This window comes from Notolepis coatsorum (genome assembly GCF_963971535.1).
Source record: "Notolepis coatsorum genome assembly, chromosome: 7".
NCBI lineage: Eukaryota > Metazoa > Chordata > Actinopteri > Aulopiformes > Paralepididae > Notolepis > Notolepis coatsorum.
Window position 1 is genome coordinate 36204780 of NC_140171.1, and position 18223 is coordinate 36223002.

At 46.0% G+C, this 18223-nt stretch overlaps 1 protein-coding gene across 6 annotated transcripts in view; it reads left to right on the forward strand.

Annotated features, from left to right (window-relative positions):
- Positions 1–13559, forward strand: part of rbm47 (RNA binding motif protein 47) — a 62647-nt gene extending 49088 nt beyond the window's left edge. For 3 of the 6 annotated variants that reach the window (XM_084318664.1, XM_084318665.1, XM_084318666.1), the window contains 6 exons: positions 4005–4866; positions 5433–5766; positions 6214–6237; positions 6805–7014; positions 8991–9175; positions 9539–13559. In XM_084318664.1, coding sequence (XP_084174790.1) covers positions 4036–4866; positions 5433–5766; positions 6214–6237; positions 6805–7014; positions 8991–9175; positions 9539–9790 — 1836 coding nt within the window. In that variant the 5' untranslated portion in view covers positions 4005–4035 and the 3' untranslated portion in view covers positions 9791–13559. The remainder of the gene's footprint in view (positions 1–4004; positions 4867–5432; positions 5767–6213; positions 6238–6804; positions 7015–8990; positions 9176–9538) is intronic. The other 3 variants (XM_084318667.1, XM_084318669.1, XM_084318668.1) reach the window with 3 other exon arrangements.
- Positions 13560–18223: the final 4664 nt, after the last annotated feature.

The window sequence follows — 18223 nt, forward strand, 5'->3', positions numbered from 1 at the left end:
TATATTAGGACAAGTGCATGACAATAAGGTTAGTTAGGGTTAGATTATTATTATTCTTTTCTTAGATAATGGTTGAAGATGTGCGTCTTTAGTCGACGGCGAAAGATTGGACGGGTTTCGGCTGTCCTAACTGTGGTGGGCAGTTCATTCCACAGACAGACAGACAGACAGACAGACAGACAGACAGACAGACAGACAGACAGACAGACAGACAGACAGACAGACAGACATATATACAGACAGACACACAGTCACAGAGTCACAGGCACGCAGGGGCCTCACAGGAAGGACTGGTGTTCCACACTCTTCTTTCCTAATCCTAAGGAACAGAGACTGTCAACGGTCATGCTATGTTTCACTTCACTTCTGCTCTCCCACGGATACACTAAGAGAAAGAGAGAGAGAGAAACAACACTAAACACTGATTTCCTGAGACAAGAAAGCGAAAGCTCAGCACAACAGCAAGCCAGTTTTGAGGAAGTTTAGAATACCCTGGATTGGTCAAAACATCAGGAAGTCAATTGCTCCACCGTAAGAATTAGCATATTTGACAGATACATTGGACACATTCTCTGAATGTTTTCCAGAGAATAAAGGCACTTGAAAGACCTCCTCCTCTAGAAGCACTGTTTGATAATATTATATGATTACGGTATGTATATAAGAGTGATTCTAGCTTGCAGTGTTTGCAGAGAGGGAAGAGAGGGGTCACACAGAGGAGAGAGGGGGAAGAGAGGGGTCACACAGAGGAGAGAGAGGGGAAGAGAGGGGTCACACAGAGGAGAGAGAGGGAAGAGAGGGATCACAGAGGAGAGAGAAGGAAGAGAGGGGTCACAGAGAGGAGAGGGGGAAGAGAGGGGTCACACAGAGGAGAGAGGGGGAAGAGAGGGATCACAGAGGAGAGAGAAGGAAGAGAGGGGTCACAGAGAGGAGAGGGGGAAGAGAGGGGTCACACAGAGGAGAGAGAGAGGGGAAGAGAGGGGTCACAGAGAGGAGAGGGGGAAGAGAGGGGTCACACAGAGGAGAGAGAGAGGGGAAGAGAGGGGTCACAGAGAGGAGAGGGGGAAGAGAGGGGTCACACAGAGGAGAGAGAGGGAAGAGAGGGGTCACACAGAGGAGAGAGAGGGAAGAGAGGGGTCACACAGAGGAGAGAGAGGGAAGAGAGGGGTCACACAGAGGAGAGAGGGGGGGAAGAGAGGGGTCACACAGAGGAGAGAGAGAGGGGAAGAGAGGGGTCACAGAGAGAGGAGAGAGAGGGAAGAGAGGGGTCACACAGAGGAGAGAGAGGGAAGAGAGGGGTCACACAGAGGAGAGAGGGGGAAGAGAGGGGTCACACAGAGGAGAGAGGGGGAAGAGAGGGGTCACACAGAGGAGAGAGGGGGAAGAGAGGGGTCACAGAGAGGAGAGGGGGAAGAAAGGGGTCACAGAGAGGAGAGAGGGGGAAGAGAGGGGTCACACAGAGGAGAGAGGGGGAAGAGAGGGGTCACAGAGAGGAGAGGGGGAAGAAAGGGGTCACAGAGAGGAGAGAGGGGGAAGAGAGGGGTCACACAGAGGAGAGAGAGGGAAGAGAGGGGTCACACAAAGGAGAGAGGGGGAAGAGAGGGGTCACAGAGAGGAGAGAGAGAGGGAAGAGAGGGGTCACAGAGAGGAGAGAGAGAGGGGAAGAGAGGGGTCACAGAGAGGAGAGAGGGAAGAGAGGGGTCACACAGAGGAGAGAGGGGGAAGAGAGGGGTCACACAGAGGAGAGGGGGAAGAGAGGGGTCACACAGAGGAGAGAGGGGGAAGAGAGGGGTCACACAGAGGAGAGAGGGGGAAGAGAGGGATCACACAGAGGAGAGAGAGGGGGAAGAGAGGGGTCACACAGAGGAGAGGGGGAAGAGAGGGGTCACACAGAGGAGAGAGAGGGGTCACACAGAGGAGAGAGGGGGAAGAGAGGGATCACACAGAGGAGAGAGAGGGGGAAGAGAGGGGTCACACAGAGGAGAGAGGGGGAAGAGAGGGGTCACACAGAGGGATGATAGGAGGGAAAGAAAGAGAGAAAGAAAATACTGTCATCATTTTAATTTAGCAAGGGAGAGTAACTTTGGTGCCAAGATTACATTAGGCAAGAACAGGGAGGGAGTGGGGGTGGGGTGACACAGGGGGGCGGTGACCCCCCACTTATTTCAAATGGTCATTCAAAGTACAGTACGATCACAGTCAGTAACAGCGTGTGGTTTAAAGGTAACAGGGTGTGGTTTAAAGGTACATTTCTCATCTAGCCAGTTACTAAGATATTTGTATTCAGTAATTCCGTGACTATTCTGTAACTGCTCTTTGGCAATATTGCAGTTTCAATGTGGTACACCTCACTCACTGTGGGTTAAGGTTGTATACTGTATCGTTCTCCCTTATATCATCCTCCACTTGTTAAGGTCGAGGTGTGAGTGGGTTTGCTTGTAACTCTAAGCCCTCTAGCCTTGAGTGAACTAACAAGTGTGTGTGCGTGTGTGTGTGTGTGTGTGTGTGTGTGTGTGTGTGTGTGTGTGTGTGTGTGTGTGTGTGTGTGTGTGTGCGTGGGAGGGTGGGATATTGGGTCAGGTCAAGCGAGTGTGTGTGTTACCATGGTTGCGTGGCTGTGTAGGTTTTACCTTTGTAAACTGCCTCACCTATCTTTGTCAAAGTCCAAGCAATCGTATGACACTCTCTCTCACACACACACACACACACACACACACACACACACACACACACACACACACACACACACACACACACACACACACACACACACACACACACACACACACACACACACACACACACACACACACACACACACACACACACACACACACACACACACACACACACACACACACACACACACACACACACACACACACACACACGCACACACACAATGGAAGAGGTTGTTGTTCAGTTGGCCTCTTTGTGACCAGGATTGGTTTGACAGAAAATTGTTTGCTTCGTAGTCCATCTATAATTTATTGTGGTGGTTGTTGTATAAAGCACGATGATCTGGGGATTTAAATTGTTGGGGATTTTTTTCGCTCTGAGCGCTAGCAGGGTTGGAAACCGGGTTAGGGAGTAAGAGGGTTATGTTTGGGAAGCCGATTTCTGATTGTTCTCTGTTCCTCCTATAGGACTGTGGCCCTTAATTAAGTCACACACACACGTCGTTGTGAGCATGTGCCAAAATATACCCTTGCATTGTACTCACAACAAAGTTGCAAGTCTAACACCCTCTTGTGGCAACAATATGTGTTGCAGGTATTAGTCTGAGATCAACAGGAGACAATACACTGCTGCTGGGTCACAGTATGTCGTCTAATTTTACACAACATTCTTCATGAAGCTTAATCTCACACACACACACACACACACACACACACACACAGACACAGACACAGACACACACACACACACACACACACACACACACACACACACACACACACACACACACACACACGTTGTGAGCATGTGACCCAGTTGTACTCTGGAACCTTGAACTGAGGTTTGAGGGTTTACAGCCCCTCATTCTATCTGATAGGGGTCAGAGGTCAGCCAGGGATCTGAGCAACTCAACAAAACAAGGCAGTAAAACCTCTGATAGTGATGGAGGAGTGTCTCCAATCATCATCTCTGATGATTTATAGATGCTGTATTCTCTTATATATGATATCTTCGGTCCAGGCGATATATTTTCACTGTTGATTGTGACAAATATATTGTGCAGTAATGTGATAAAGTGGAGATGTGGGACTGTAGTAATAGCTTAGAATTATTTTGTCGGAACACATCGGAACACCTTTGTAGACTACTGGATTCGCTATGACTGAAAATGCTATGACCTTGAGAATGAAATATATAAGTTATCTTCCCTGTAAATGATGTACTTCCCTGATTTCAGTCTCCTCTCTGTGGTAATGTCTTGATAATTATGTGCTATTGCTTGCGGGCATTTTAAAACGTAGCTCTCTCCCCTCTCTCTTCCTCAGGCCCCATATCTAATTGGATGGTTTTGTCAGAATGACAGCCGAAGATCCTGCCTCCTCAGCCATGAGCAATAACTCCACCCCCTCCAGTTCCAAACCCGCTGCTCCTTCCCACCTCCCTCTCCATGGACAAATCACAATCCCAGAGGGTGTGGCAGGCGCTCCTAACGAAGCCGCTCTAGTGGCTCTGATGGAGCGCACCACTTACGGCATGGTCCAGGAGAATGGTCAGCGGAAATATGGGCCTCCACCCGGCTGGGAGGGTCCATCTCCACCACGGGGATGTGAGATCTTTGTGGGTAAGATCCCCCGGGACGTTTATGAGGATGAGCTGGTCCCGGTGTTCGAGTCTGTAGGACGAATCTACGAGATGCGCCTGATGATGGACTTTGACGGCAAGAACCGCGGCTATGCGTTTGTAATGTACACCCAGAAACATGAAGCCAAGCGGGCCGTCCGGGAGCTCAACAACTACGAGGTGCGACCTGGGCGACTGCTGGGGGTCTGTTGCTCTGTGGACAACTGCCGTCTGTTCATCGGCGGGATCCCCAAGACCAAGAAGCGCGAGGAGATCCTAGAGGAGGTCTCCAAGGTGACGGAGGGTGTGCTGGATGTGATCGTTTACGCCAGCGCTGCAGACAAGATGAAGAATCGTGGCTTTGCCTTCGTGGAGTATGAATCACACCGTGCAGCCGCCATGGCCCGCAGGAAGTTGATGCCGGGCCGTATCCAGCTGTGGGGCCACCAGATCGCCGTGGATTGGGCTGAGCCAGAGATCGACGTAGATGAAGATGTCATGGAGACAGTAAAGATCCTTTATGTCAGGAATCTGATGATGGAGACCAGTGAGGAGACGCTCAGACAGGTGGGATTGATTGGCTGGTTAATTGACTGTTTTGGGTTGCTGGATTGTTGGGTTGATTGGTGGGTTGGTTGATGGATTGGTTGGTGGGTTGGTTGGTGGGTTGGTTAGCTGGATGGTGGGTTGGTTAGCTGGATGGTGGGTTGGTTGGCGGGTTGGTGGGTTGGTTGGTTGGTGGGTTGGTTGGTTGGTTGGTGGGTTGGTGGGTTGATTGGTGGGTTGGTTGATGGATTGGTTGGTGGGTTGGTTGGTTAGCTGGATGGTGGGTTGGTTAGCTGGATGGTGGGTTGGTTAGCTGGATGGTGGGTTGGTTGGCGGGTTGGTGGGTTGGTTGGTGGGTTGGTTGGTTGGCTGGTTGGTGGGTTGGTTGGTTGGCTGGTTGCTTGGTTGATTGGTTGGTGGGTTGCTTGGCGGGTTGGTGGGTTGGTTGGCGGGTTGGTTGGCGGGTTGGTTGGTTTAATGCTTGATGTTCAGTATAAAGGCTTTTAAATAAAATAAGTAATACCTGAGCTGTAGGCTCAACTAACAACATGGATCCACAAATGAACCGTCTCCTCTCTGTCAACCAGGTGTTTGGCCAATGGAACCCTGGCTGTGTGGAACGTGTGAAGAAAATCCGCGACTATGCTTTCGTCCACTTCACCTCCCGAGATGATGCTGTCTTGGCCATGGACCACCTCAATGGCACTGAGGTGGAGGGGTCCTGCATCGAGGTGACCCTGGCTAAGCCTGTTGATAAAGAGCAGTACACACGCTACCAGAAGGCCTCTAAAGGGGCCACTGTAGCCACTCCAGAGCCAACCCAGCAGAACTATGTTTACCAGTGTGATCCATACACACTGACCTACTACGGCTACCCTTACAACACCCTCATTGGACCCAACAGAGACTACTTTGTCAAAGGTTAGAATCAATTTCTTCTGTTTTTGTTCCAGTATTGTTCAGTAGCCACAGCCCAATTGCCATTTTCTTGTTGGTAACAGTAGCAACAGATTCAGCTCTTACACTGATGTCATGTGTTAAAGGTTAAAGGTTGGGGACATTGGTGAATACATCCTCATCGATACTATGGTTTTGTAAATGAACATGATGACAAAGACGATAATGATTTTCCATGTAATGAGTAGAATGATAAATGCTTTGTCCAATCTTTACCTTAATGAGGGTATTATGGCTTAAAAATCACAGATCTGTTGTTCGAACCAACCTGATGAGTGATAAAACAAGGTGTTGTACCGTTGAATGCTAATCCCATTACCGTTGATGACTGATTAAGTATGGTCTTTGGGTGGTAGCAGGAAATTCTTTTTGACTTTCAAAAATCATTGTGTTTTGGTTTTCTCTCCAAAGGAGTCCCAATGATACAGAACAATGGTAATCTCTCACATCCTTATTGTCTTTCCCTACTTATTCCTCCAATGAACAATGAGCTTCCTTGCCATGTGACAAACTCTCTGGTTTCCTTAACATTTTCCTCTTCTGCTGTGCCATCACCCTCCCCCATCCCCATTATATACTACGTTACGGAAAGGATCCCCACTTCAAAGTCAAAGTTTCCAAGGACACTAACAATAATCCACAATTCCATTCAATTAAAATGTTAAGTCTTCAGATGAGAAGCAAAACTGGAGCTAAATGAATCTCAACTAAACATCTCGAGTTCAAAGAACGAGACACCTTTTATGAGTTACTATACGCCTAGAGCAAAGTAGCAATACCAATATAGCCCATGGCTAGCTTTTTCTCCACTCATTCTATAAATAGAAGACTCTTTTTCATCAGGATATCCTGAGAAAAGTTCAAAGAGGCTCCGCTGTCCTTTCCCGTTCCCCTAGTAGTAGTAACCCTCCAAAAATTGGTCCCAGGTAGTTCTGGTGGCTAGTCCCTTTGTTCCTCTTGCCCTAGTCCTAAACCACACACCCCTGTCATGTGCATCTCAAGCAGGTACTGTGCGAGGTCGTGGTCGCGCTGCCACAGGTAACCGCACCCCTGGCCCACGGGGGTCCTACCTTGGGGGTTACTCTGCTGGCCGTGGCATCTACAGCCGCTACCACGAGGGCAAGACCAAGCTGTCCGAAAAGCCCTACGAGCTGATGCCCGGCCTGGAGCTGGCAGCCTCCGTCAACCAAGTTGGCATGAAACCTGGCACAAGTCAGTGACAGAAACATACTCCCCCCCATCTTGAAACCCCTTACTAAAACCCTCTACCCCAGGGTTTTCTCGTTGTCCTCTGCTGTCAGACCAACAATTCTTTTAGTTTCTTTTCGTTTTTTAATCGGGGCTCTCTAGTCGTTGCTAGATGGTCATGTGCAAAAGGACTGCATTTCAGAAATGTACTGTAGACAACACCAAACCTCTGTCCTTTCTAACATGGCCTGATAGCGACCGTCATCTTTCCCTCTTCCACGTGCACTCTCAACTCCAGGTGTCGGCTGAAAGGATGTTGAAATAATCTTGTCCTATTCGTAAAAAGCAGTCCCATTTAAGAAAGAAGGGATAAAAAAAATATCAAACAAGTTAGTAGGACAGAGTGGATATCCCCTTAGAGCTCACGAAGAAATGAATACTTCAGACTTTTTGTTGGTTTTCAAGACATGAATTACCAACAGAGCTTTCTTGCCTTATTCTGGAGTTGAATTGCCCTATTTCACGATGACTATGTAAAGAGAACGCACGTCTCTGTTGCCTGGGGACGATGACGTCACTATGTAAACAGAATGCATGTTGCTGTTACCATGGGGACGATGACGTCACTATGTACACAGGATGCATGGTGCTGGTCACGTGAGAGGGGGTTAAACGCTACTTGCTGTCACTGTAAACCAGAGCTGAAATGAAACTACTTCAGTAAATTACCAAATTATAGCAGATTTTCTTAATTTCAATTGTAGAGTGTAAAATCGACGGATACACGTCACATCTAAGCCTTGTCTTTTACTTTATAAAACAAGACTTTTCAGTAGCTAAAGGAAGCAAAATCCCAATTAATTTCAACTAGCTAACCCCTCCACGAGACGTTAACTAGCTAACCCCTCCACAAGACGTTCTGTTTACATTGAGATCTCATGGTGAAATGGGCCAGTTGCAGGCCAACCAACTCTGTAAAAATTATCTTTCTATTTATTTCCCTCTTTATTCTGTTCTTCTGATCAGGGAAGTGTGTCTTAAAATGACCGTCTATTACTAATCAACGATTACTAAACACACAAAATCTCCAATCTCAAAGCTTTGAATTTGTGTAACCCGTTTGTATTAACGTCACTCATTGGCCAATCAGAAGTCTGTCTGGGGAGAATGGATTCTTTTCCCTGACACTTCTGGAATGATATGGCGGCCCCAATCTGGACCTCATTCTCCAATCCCAGTCTGTCTGCATGGAATCAGAGGATCAAGACCGTTCTGAAAGGACTTTTGTCCATCTGAAACAATGAGTGACGTTGTGTTGGCTCTGCGTGTGTGTGTGTTAGAAAGTGGGAGTTAATCCAGAGTTGAGCACCATCTTAATCCGAATCACACCCCAGACGGCAACTTGTGTAACTTCTTTTAGTTTCATTCTTGCCTACCGCCCGTTCTCTCCTTCCCTTCTCTCCTTCCCTTCTCTCCACATCTTCCTGCGTTTTATTTCTTAATTTCTTCACTTTCCCTGTTATTTTTTCATACATGACTCACAGATTTGTCTTGTCTTTGCGTCTCTCTTGAGTATGTGTGCGGTCCGTGTGTGTTAGCGTGTTTGCGTACATCAGTGTTTCCTCTTGTCAATTTCTTCGGTGGCAATGACGGTTGATGGTAATTGTGACGGGTTACAAATCGGTTTTGGGATCCCGGGTTTAGTTCCGGCGGTCGGGATGTAGCGAGGAAAAAACTGTTCTTATTTAGATTCATGACAAAATAACTTGTTCAGTTGGGGTTCCGTTGAGGGGGTGGGGGTAATGAAATGACAATGTTTTATTAAGTCCCCATAGTTGTAGTGTTCTCGCTGTATTGGCCCACCGCCCCTGTACTGCTCTAGAGGAAACAGTGATGTACGTACCGTATGAAACACGTATCCTCCCTCTTTTAGATTGTGTTCTCTATACAGTGACCTTGCCTGTTACTGCTGCCTCATCTTGTGTTCTGTCTGCGTGTAGTGGCCTTGCAGGCTCTGGGTGGCCAGTACACTGCTATGTTCTCTACATCTTCGGCGGCCAAGCTGATGGAGGAAGGGAAGATGCATGCCATGGAGCACCTCCTCAACCCACTGGCCATGCAGCACCCTGACAGCTCTGCCCAGCCCACCGTCCTACCAGCAGTCTCCACCCCCCCACCGTACCAGGTGTGCATCGTTTATTAGGTTTATACGTTAGGTCGGCACCCTTGCATGGTTGCCTCTGCCGTCGGTGTGTGAATGTGTCAGTGAATGGGTGAATGTGAAGCATAACTTGTAAAGTGCTTTGGATAAAAGTGTCCATGCAGTCCATATCAGGACAATATTGTTCTATTTCTCCCAACATTATCATACCGTACGCAACATGTATAGGCTACATGCAAACACACTGGCTGATGGAGAAGGGAGAGATGATGAACTCACACATACACACAGAGCTGTGCAAATCCAGCTGACACGTCTCTCAATATCTCTCTCTCCCACTCTTGTTTTTTTTGTATCCTCCCTTCCCTCTCTCGTCCACCTCCCCAGGGTCGTCCCATCACTCCGGTCTACGCCATGGCCCACAACATGCAGCGTATCCCCACGGCCGCTGGCCTGTACGGGGCCGGTTACGTCCCCATCGCCAACTACGCCGCCAACTCTGCAGCTCTGGCCGCTCTGCAGAAGAATGCGGCGGTCGCGGCCGCAGCCTACGGGGGTTACGCGGGCTACGCCATGCCACAGGCCTTCCCCGCCGCCGCCTTCCAAATGCCCATCCACGACGTCTACCAGACGTACTGACGCTGACGGGCCGAGCCAACGTACGGCAATGTCGCTTTGGCTCTGACTTAAACCACCGCCACAAAACACCGCACCTGACCAACACACAGCATGCCACAGCACATCCAAACACCATTTCCTTGATGTCCGGAAGAGTTTGTGAACCTCCAAGCCTTCTAAGGAGTGTTTATTCGACATTGATTCAATATTCGAAACGCAGACACTGAAAATCTACCCGACATCCTGGGCTGGCAGTCTATATTATGTAATATCACCGCTGATACCACTGAGTAATTATAATGGACATAGAAGATCTACATACTGTGGAAGAATACTTCTAAAAGCCAATATCCAATCCTTAATATACTCATAACCAGCAGTGACAACACTCCCTCCACGATCCACTCCCTAACCCTTCCCTCCACCTTTGTTGCCGCTGCAACAAGAACACTGAAGGTACATGCAAGTATTTATGAAGAGAAGATACTTATTTAACGTTTCTCTCTTTGTATTCTCTAAGACAGAAACGAGATATGTCTTTACATTGTGTTTTAAACTTTCTAAAAATGAAAAAAATAATAAAAAGAGATATATATATATATACAAAAATAAAATTACATAAAAAGAAATATGCTACTAACTAAAGGAACTACTGACCAGAAAGAATACCACTGAAGACAGATGTTTTTGGATTTACTATATGAGTTTTTATTAGTATTTTTCATTAACATAGAGTAACGTTATTCTAGAGAAGTCAGTGTGCTGTAGGTGTTGTTGTCCGTCCATGCAGTTCGAAAGGATACTTTATAGATGCCTGTTGGGTATTTCTCTTTATATTTTTAGTTTTGTTTGTGTTTTTGGCTATTCTAAATGAAGGTTATACGTGTTGTGTTTATTTGCCTATAGCCTATAGTTTGCATATTTGTATGGCTTTGTTTTAACCCTTACAAACATATATCTTGGCTCGTTTAAGGAGGTATTGCAAACTGAATAGTAACATGTTTTTGTGACAGCATATATATGCCGGAGAATATAAGTGAAGTGAACTGAAGTGCTTCACTAAACCGGTGATGAGACAGAGATGGCTTGCCCATCGTTTTGACATGCAGTATATCATCTGAAGCTACTTGAGGGTGTTCTCCAAAACAGTTGTTTCCCATTCCTAGATATTGCGATAACTTGATCTTTGCTAGAAGACTAAGACTGAACTGGTATTGCTTTATTTTTCTCATTTGCCTGTGTTATTATTGTTTTTATTTTTATTTTTTTATTGTTTGACTCTTTAAAGGTGAACAAATATGGACAGAGAAGAGAGACATTCTTCTATGTATATGGTTATATGGACTGGAAACACTCTGAAAGCGCTCCCAACATGTGTCGCAGCTGAACTCGCAACTAACTCTTGACTTCAAACTGCAAAGACTCTCTCTCGCGCCTGACGGTTTACAGTGCCTTACATCTCGATGTGCCACTCCGAGGTCACCGTCTTGGACCTTCTATTTCCCCTTTTGTAACCACGAGCCGTGTGTTTGGTACAGAAAGGAGAGACTTTCACCTGTGCATGTGCACTGTGGCCTTTTTCATCCATGTTTTCCAGTAAACCAGAGGTGTCATATTGTACCGGTACGGTGAAACTTGCACATGAGGAAACTATAGGCTGCAGGCTGCGTGGTTAGAAGTGACGAGGCTACCTCGCACGCTCTCTCTCTCTCTCTCTCTCTCGTAGTCTTTCCTCTGAACGTTCCTGCAGTAACACTCCATATAGCATTCTGTCTTATCTCTCCTTCTTGTCCTCTAACTCTGTTTGACCAAGGTGCACTTAACCGTATTTATGAAAGGCAAGAGATTGCCACTATCAAATGAAGGTTGAAGATATTTAATATACCAAGCGTAATTCTGTGTGTGAAAGGGGGGTTTGATTAGTGTTTTTTTTGTGTGTTTTTTTTTTTTTTATGTCTGACAGAGTTTGTCCTCACAGACGAAGTAAACATGAAACGACCCCTGTGAAAGTTTAGTGGGCACTTTTGAAACTCTGCTGTGTGTCGAAAACAAGTGTACTATTTCACTAACTGGGAATAACTGGAGCAATGCATCGCACCGAAATATGCAAGTAGACTATGCACGATGACAAGACACACAAACGCAGGCACACACACACACACACACACTCACACACACACTCACACACGCAAGTAAACAAACAAGTGCTGCTCATCATGAAGTCACACTCCGGAACAGCCATTTTATATGCAGATATTAATTGCATATTTTATCTGAAAACATGAAAACCATTTGTATAACTGGCGTGTATTTGTAAAAAAAAATACTTCATCCAAATATTTGAGTGAAAGGAATGTTTCTTTCCAATTTCTTATTTATTCCTCTTATTTGAGAGGAGTTTTGTTCATGTCCACTTATCTTCTTTGTCTATATGATTTTAGATGTCATTTCCTGACGCATAAAAAAACAATTTGGTGTATTTGCCTTTTTTTGTAAACTCAGATGGTGGCTATGAAATCGAGACCAGGAGACACTTAAGTTATTCGTCTAAAAAGAACAGACCAACTGTCATCTCTGTTCATCAGATATTACCACAGCATAACCTATTTTTGTTCAGATCTCTTCTAAGAAAAAATATATGCTTTGCTACTTTTCCCCCAAGAACTGGATTTCAACAGAGAAGAAAAAACTGCTGATAATGTTTTATTATTTTCTTTTGTGATGACAAAAGTCAGGATATATTTAATATATGCATTACGTGAGTTAGTGTGTGACATGAGAAGAAAAGGTATAATATATTCCGAGTAAAACAGGTTTTCTTTTCTTTATACGCCTTATTTAGGGATAAAAGTCAGAGCAAAAAGAAATTTGCCAAAGTGTCCAATCGTTTTTGAACATTTAAGGTTAATATTGTGGTTTTTTTTATGTGTATTATACTATTAACACAACATGTTTTGCATTGGCGTTGGTGTTATGAGTGGGAACAGGTGAATATGGTCTATGGGCCCCCTATTGAAAGGATCATTCCAACAGTTTTCAAGTTAGACCTATTTTTTATTTTATTTTTTTTATCTGACATCATTCAGATGACTCTGAAAATGCATAGTTGTTGTTTTTTTGTTGGTAATATTTGTGTGTCACTCTGAGTCTGTTGCCCCCGTGGCCATAATTGATTCAGAATCAATCCGTGTGATGTCAGGTGATAAATACAGCGGTGATAGGTCGAAGGTAACCTGATATATCCTTCAACTAAATGGTACTGATTGTTGACAGTCAAGCTAAACCTTGTCCATGTATGTGTCCCGACATCATCGTAGCTCTCCGAGTGGTCTACGCTGTAGCCTACGGATGCAGTTTGTTATGGCAGTTGGCGTAGTTGTTCAACAGAGTAGTTGTTCTGACTTTGGGAGAGCCATCATGAACGGGTCTTCCTCTCTCTCTCTCAGATGGCGTTACACAGTCACGAAAGACCATGTCCAGCCCTGTTGATCTGCCTCCCATTCAAAACACCTGCTTTACATTTGTTTGCTTGCATTTCATTCACACTACAGCGGTAGTATGAAGACAGCTCCCATCCCTGGTTCTACCAGTGTAGAGCTATTTTTTTTTTTTCTAGTCGGAAGTGTTCTTAGTTTGTGCCTTATTGCCAAGACGTGCCCTTCACCGTACCTTTGTACTGTAGGCTTATTCACACTGTTTTCTATCAGATGGTTTGTAAAAAAAGAAAAGAAAAAAAAGCGTATTCAGCATTGTTATATTTATAGTGGTACAGTAGATAAATAAAGCATCTTCAAAAAAAAAACCTGCTGTGCTGAGTGTCATTGTGTGCATGTCTTGAAGTGCTATAATATCATGTCTTCTTACGTTTCAGTCCTAAAAGAAAATAGAAAATAAAGAAAGTTTAGGTTTACTCTGTAGACGACTTCTATAATCCTTATTTGGGTTCTGGACTATACGAGATCAGATCATTCCAGAATGAGATGAGCTGGTTTCTTGTGGTGTTTTGAATAAGGTGGAGGACTTTGAGCAAAGCCTTTGTCAATGGAAACCAACCCTTACCTCGTTCGCTATTCTTGGACACTGTGTGGTCGTGGGCTCAAGCAGCAATAAAATTAAAGGTAGGTAAAATATGATCACCGTAGGCAACACCAATAATCAACAATATGCCAGATTTTTCATTTCAAGAGAGTATTATATAATTTTATTTCCTCAAACAGCCATTTCATTTAACTTAACTGATATTGCTTCTTACCACTATTAATCTATACACCGTAAGAAAAAAAGCTGCAAGAAAACGCTAAATGTCTGACATCAATGGTTTCCAAATACTTACTGTCAAATTACAGTAAAATCAAATACATTTACAGATTACGTTTATTTAATGGTTAATATTTTGATAAAAGGTAATTTACTGTATTTTTATGGTATTTACACTTAAAGTAGAAAAACAAAGGTATTCTGTAAAATAATACAGTGAATTTCCTGTGAATTTTCTTTTTTCAGTGTAGGCTATACCATCAATTTAAACCGTAACGATTTATATCAGCTTATAATACAAAGTAACAAGGTGGTGGTGAGTATATTAAAGGCAGACATACAGTAGTGTAGTCAACACACCATACTACTCATTTCATTTAATTTCAAACCTTTATTTATACAGGTAAAAATCTCATTGAGACATTTGCAAGAGTGACCTGGTCCACCAAACAAACATAACAAATACATAAAACAAGTTCCAGACAAAAACAAGACAAGTAACACAACTAAAAGTCTAAGAGAGGCTAAGGGCCCCCATAGATGTCCTTTCAATATTGCGTAGATGGGGCTGTTTTTCTGAGTTCTGTGCGGGCATCCTGTGACCGCAGGCCAAAACGACTCTGTTTCTGCACCATGACCATGAGGGATGACAGGTAAGAAGTAGGGATGTCCGATATTATCGGCCGACCAATATTATCGGCCGATATCGGCAGTAAAATGTGATATCGGAAAATATCGGTATCGGTTTAAAAAAAGAAAAAAACAATAACAATATTTGTTATATATATATCCAGTGAAATTATTAGTTACCTGAAATTATTCAGTTTTTTGGGGGGGGAAACCCTGCATATATCGGTATCGGTTGATATCGGTATCGGAAATTAAGAGTTGGACAATATCGGAATATCGGTATCGGTAAAAAAGCCAATATCGAGCATCCCTAGTAAGAAGGGAACAGACCGAGAAGGATTTATAGATGAAGCAGTACCAGTGGAGAGTCCTACGCAAGTGTAGAGAGAGATGTCCAATTTAGAAGTGAGTAGAGGGTACAATGATGTGTAAGGGGCTTACAACCAGTGATGAATCTCAATGTCCCATGGTAGACACCGTCTAACAAGTGAAGAGTGTGCAGATGCATCCTTGTACAGAACATCACCATAATCTAAAACAGGCAAGAAAGTGGCAGCAACAAGACAATTCCTGGCCGTTTATAAATAAAAAAGACGCTGAAAAACCGATCCATGCCTTTATCCGAGGATGGACTTTTTGGTTTATCAGCGGAAGTGCCGGTGGTCTATAGCCAGGCCCCCACACCGCCCCACGCCTCACAGCCAGAGGAGAGAGTACTGTCCAGTGGCCTTGGGACCCCCGCCCGAGGCACCCCGGCGCTTAAAGCACATAATGAAACAGAAACAGGGGGCCTCACAGTACCGACAGACCCGGGCGGCCGTGGGTTCAGGCGAATTTGAAGTGAGCGGCTCCCCCCGGGGAGTAGACCAATGCCATCATCTCTCTGTGTCCAGCTAAACTCTCTGTTCATCCCCTCGTATGCGATACGAAAATAGGGGCTCTGTCCCCCCTCTGGCGTTGGGCCGTGTTACTATTCCTGCGGGGAAGCATAAGCGGCCCGACATGTCACTTCTCATGGCAGAGGCTGATACCCTGGCCCTTGCTAGGCCTGGGTTTGTCTATGAGAATGTTGTATTTTCAGACGGCCCCTCTGCCACACGCTCGGCGTGTGTGCTTGACAAGCCTGACGCTACATATGATGATGGAGCGGGTCCCCCCGTCTCAAAAAAAGGTTGTCAGAGTGGGAACCCCTGGCCGCATCACAGCGACGTAGTGTTACAGCGCAGGTTCCCCCAGCCCCACCCTCGCCAGGCTGGGTTTTACGCTTGTGCTTCCCCCGTCCAAACTACCAGTCCTAGCAGCGGCAGTGTATCAGGCACGCGTAATTTGAATGATAGTAATAACATTACAGGGTTACAGTGTGTGAAGAATTTTTACTCAAGACAAAGTAAAGACCACACATTGTGCATGTCCAGCCGCAGAGCAGGACATCCCCAGCTGGCCCAGCGTTTAGCTAAGACGGGACAATGCTCAGCGGGGGAACCGTGTCATCCACTCCCTGACATAGGCATGGTGACTGCTGTTCCCCCCGTTTCAAACCGCCCCTTTCTGTCTGGGTCGCCCCATGGTGCAATTGCCCCGACCCGAGCCTCGCTGGCGGAGTCAGGGTGCAAAACCCCGACCCCACGAGATACCTTGCTGGCGGAGTCAGGCGAAACCCCGACCCCACAAGATACCTCGCTGGCAGAGTCAGGGTTCGCAATGCACAGCGGGAGGGACCGGGCCTCCTGTCTACAATTCTTAGCAGGTCAGCTCCAGTTAGCCACGAGACCGGTTTGCGATTTTTACCACGTGTGGCTACAGAAGTGCCACATGTCGGTATGGATAAAGAGAACGTTGAGATTGGGGCTCGTGTTGCACACCCCCACCCTCCGTTTTTGGGTTTGAACTATCAGAGGCAGCGGCAGTGACAGCCCTGGCCGACAAGATTCAATCTCTGTTGGTGAAGCAGGCCACCGTCACGGTCCCGAAGAAGACGCTGGGGGACATGATGAGATGTGTCTACTGCCGATATTTTCTGATGCCCAGGAAAATGGGGGGTATCAGACCCATATTGGACCTGTCCTCGTTCAATCATTTAATTGCGGTGAGACGGTTCAGAATGTTGACCCTCACCTCCATAGACCTGAAGGATGCATATTTTCACATCCCAATTTTCCCTCCTCACAGGAAATTCCTGCGCTTCCTTTTTCAGGGAATAGCGTACGAATACCAGAGACTGCCGTTCGGCTACTCTCTGGCCCCTCGCACTTTCCCCAAGTGCTTGGAGACCGCGCTGGGGCCTCTGCCCCGTCGGGGAATAAGAGTTTTATTCTACCTGGACGACATTCTGGTCCTCAGCCGGTCGGAGGAGGTCGCCAGGTCTCACACCAGCGGTTTTGCTGTGAACTGGAAGAAGAGTACGCCTCTTCCCAACCAACAGGTGGAGTACTTGTGCTTGATTCTAGGCTCAAGGTCTATGAGGGCAACTCTCTCAGAGTGACGCCGAGAAGATATTCTCGGTGCGCTCAGGGGGTTCCATCCTGGCAGGACGGTTACGGCGTAATTCGTAATGCGCCTGCTCGGCAGGATGGCGTCTGCCCACTCCGTGGTCCCGCTTGGTCTCCTCTTTATGAGGGAAATACAGAGGTGGTTTTTCCCTGTTTTGATGGTCGTAAGGGCCCTCGGGGGGTGCATCTATCAGTGGCTGCGCGTCCGCTCCCCCTTTTTGTTCCCAATAAGGCTAGAGCGGAACGCTCAGACAGATGAAACACAACGAAGGTTATCCTATAACCCTAGTTATGTGAATACTGGCTGAGCGTTACGCTCTTCACGCCCTGAGGACCCTTGGCTGTTTTTTCGCACGTGAAATTCAGACTCGGAAGAGCGTGGGGGTGACCACGCCCTGTGTTTTAAGGAAACACAGGGCGGGCGTGGCCACGATGGATGTAGGTGCATAGTAGACGTTTTTGTCAATGCACGCACAATATGTGCACGAATGACGAATATCCCAATAAGGCTCAGCCAGTATTCACATAACTAGGGTTATAGGTCTATCCTTCGTTTGAAGCAGTACTGGCAGGAGGAGAAGCGATGTAAGCTTTTTGCCAATCAACCTCCAAGCCAGACTTCCTTGCAACAGCCCAACAATGATTTATCCTATGAAGTAGGTCAGCCAAATCAGAGGTAAATCAGAGGTAAACCAGGGACTAATGCAGCCCTTCACCCTGAACCTACGAATCTACTCACCTCTGTTATGCGCACATTATGTACACCGTCACCCTCAACCACTGCTGCACGGTCCTGCACCAGTGCATATAGTGTATGGTGTGTGATGTGTCATAAGAACATTTCATGAACTCTGCCCTGACAGCACAATTGGCAGCTATTTCAAACTCTTCAGAAGAGCTGGTCACAATTTTGTCTCACTCACCGGAACTAAGCGCTACATTCTCCAAGATATTGAAATGTCAGCAAGTGCCAGTTAGAAAACACAGTCTGGGAGAACAAAACTGTTAAACGTTTGCAACAATACCACCATCTAGTGGCAAACAAATTGTTTGTTTCCAGCCAGCCATGTTAGCGCCA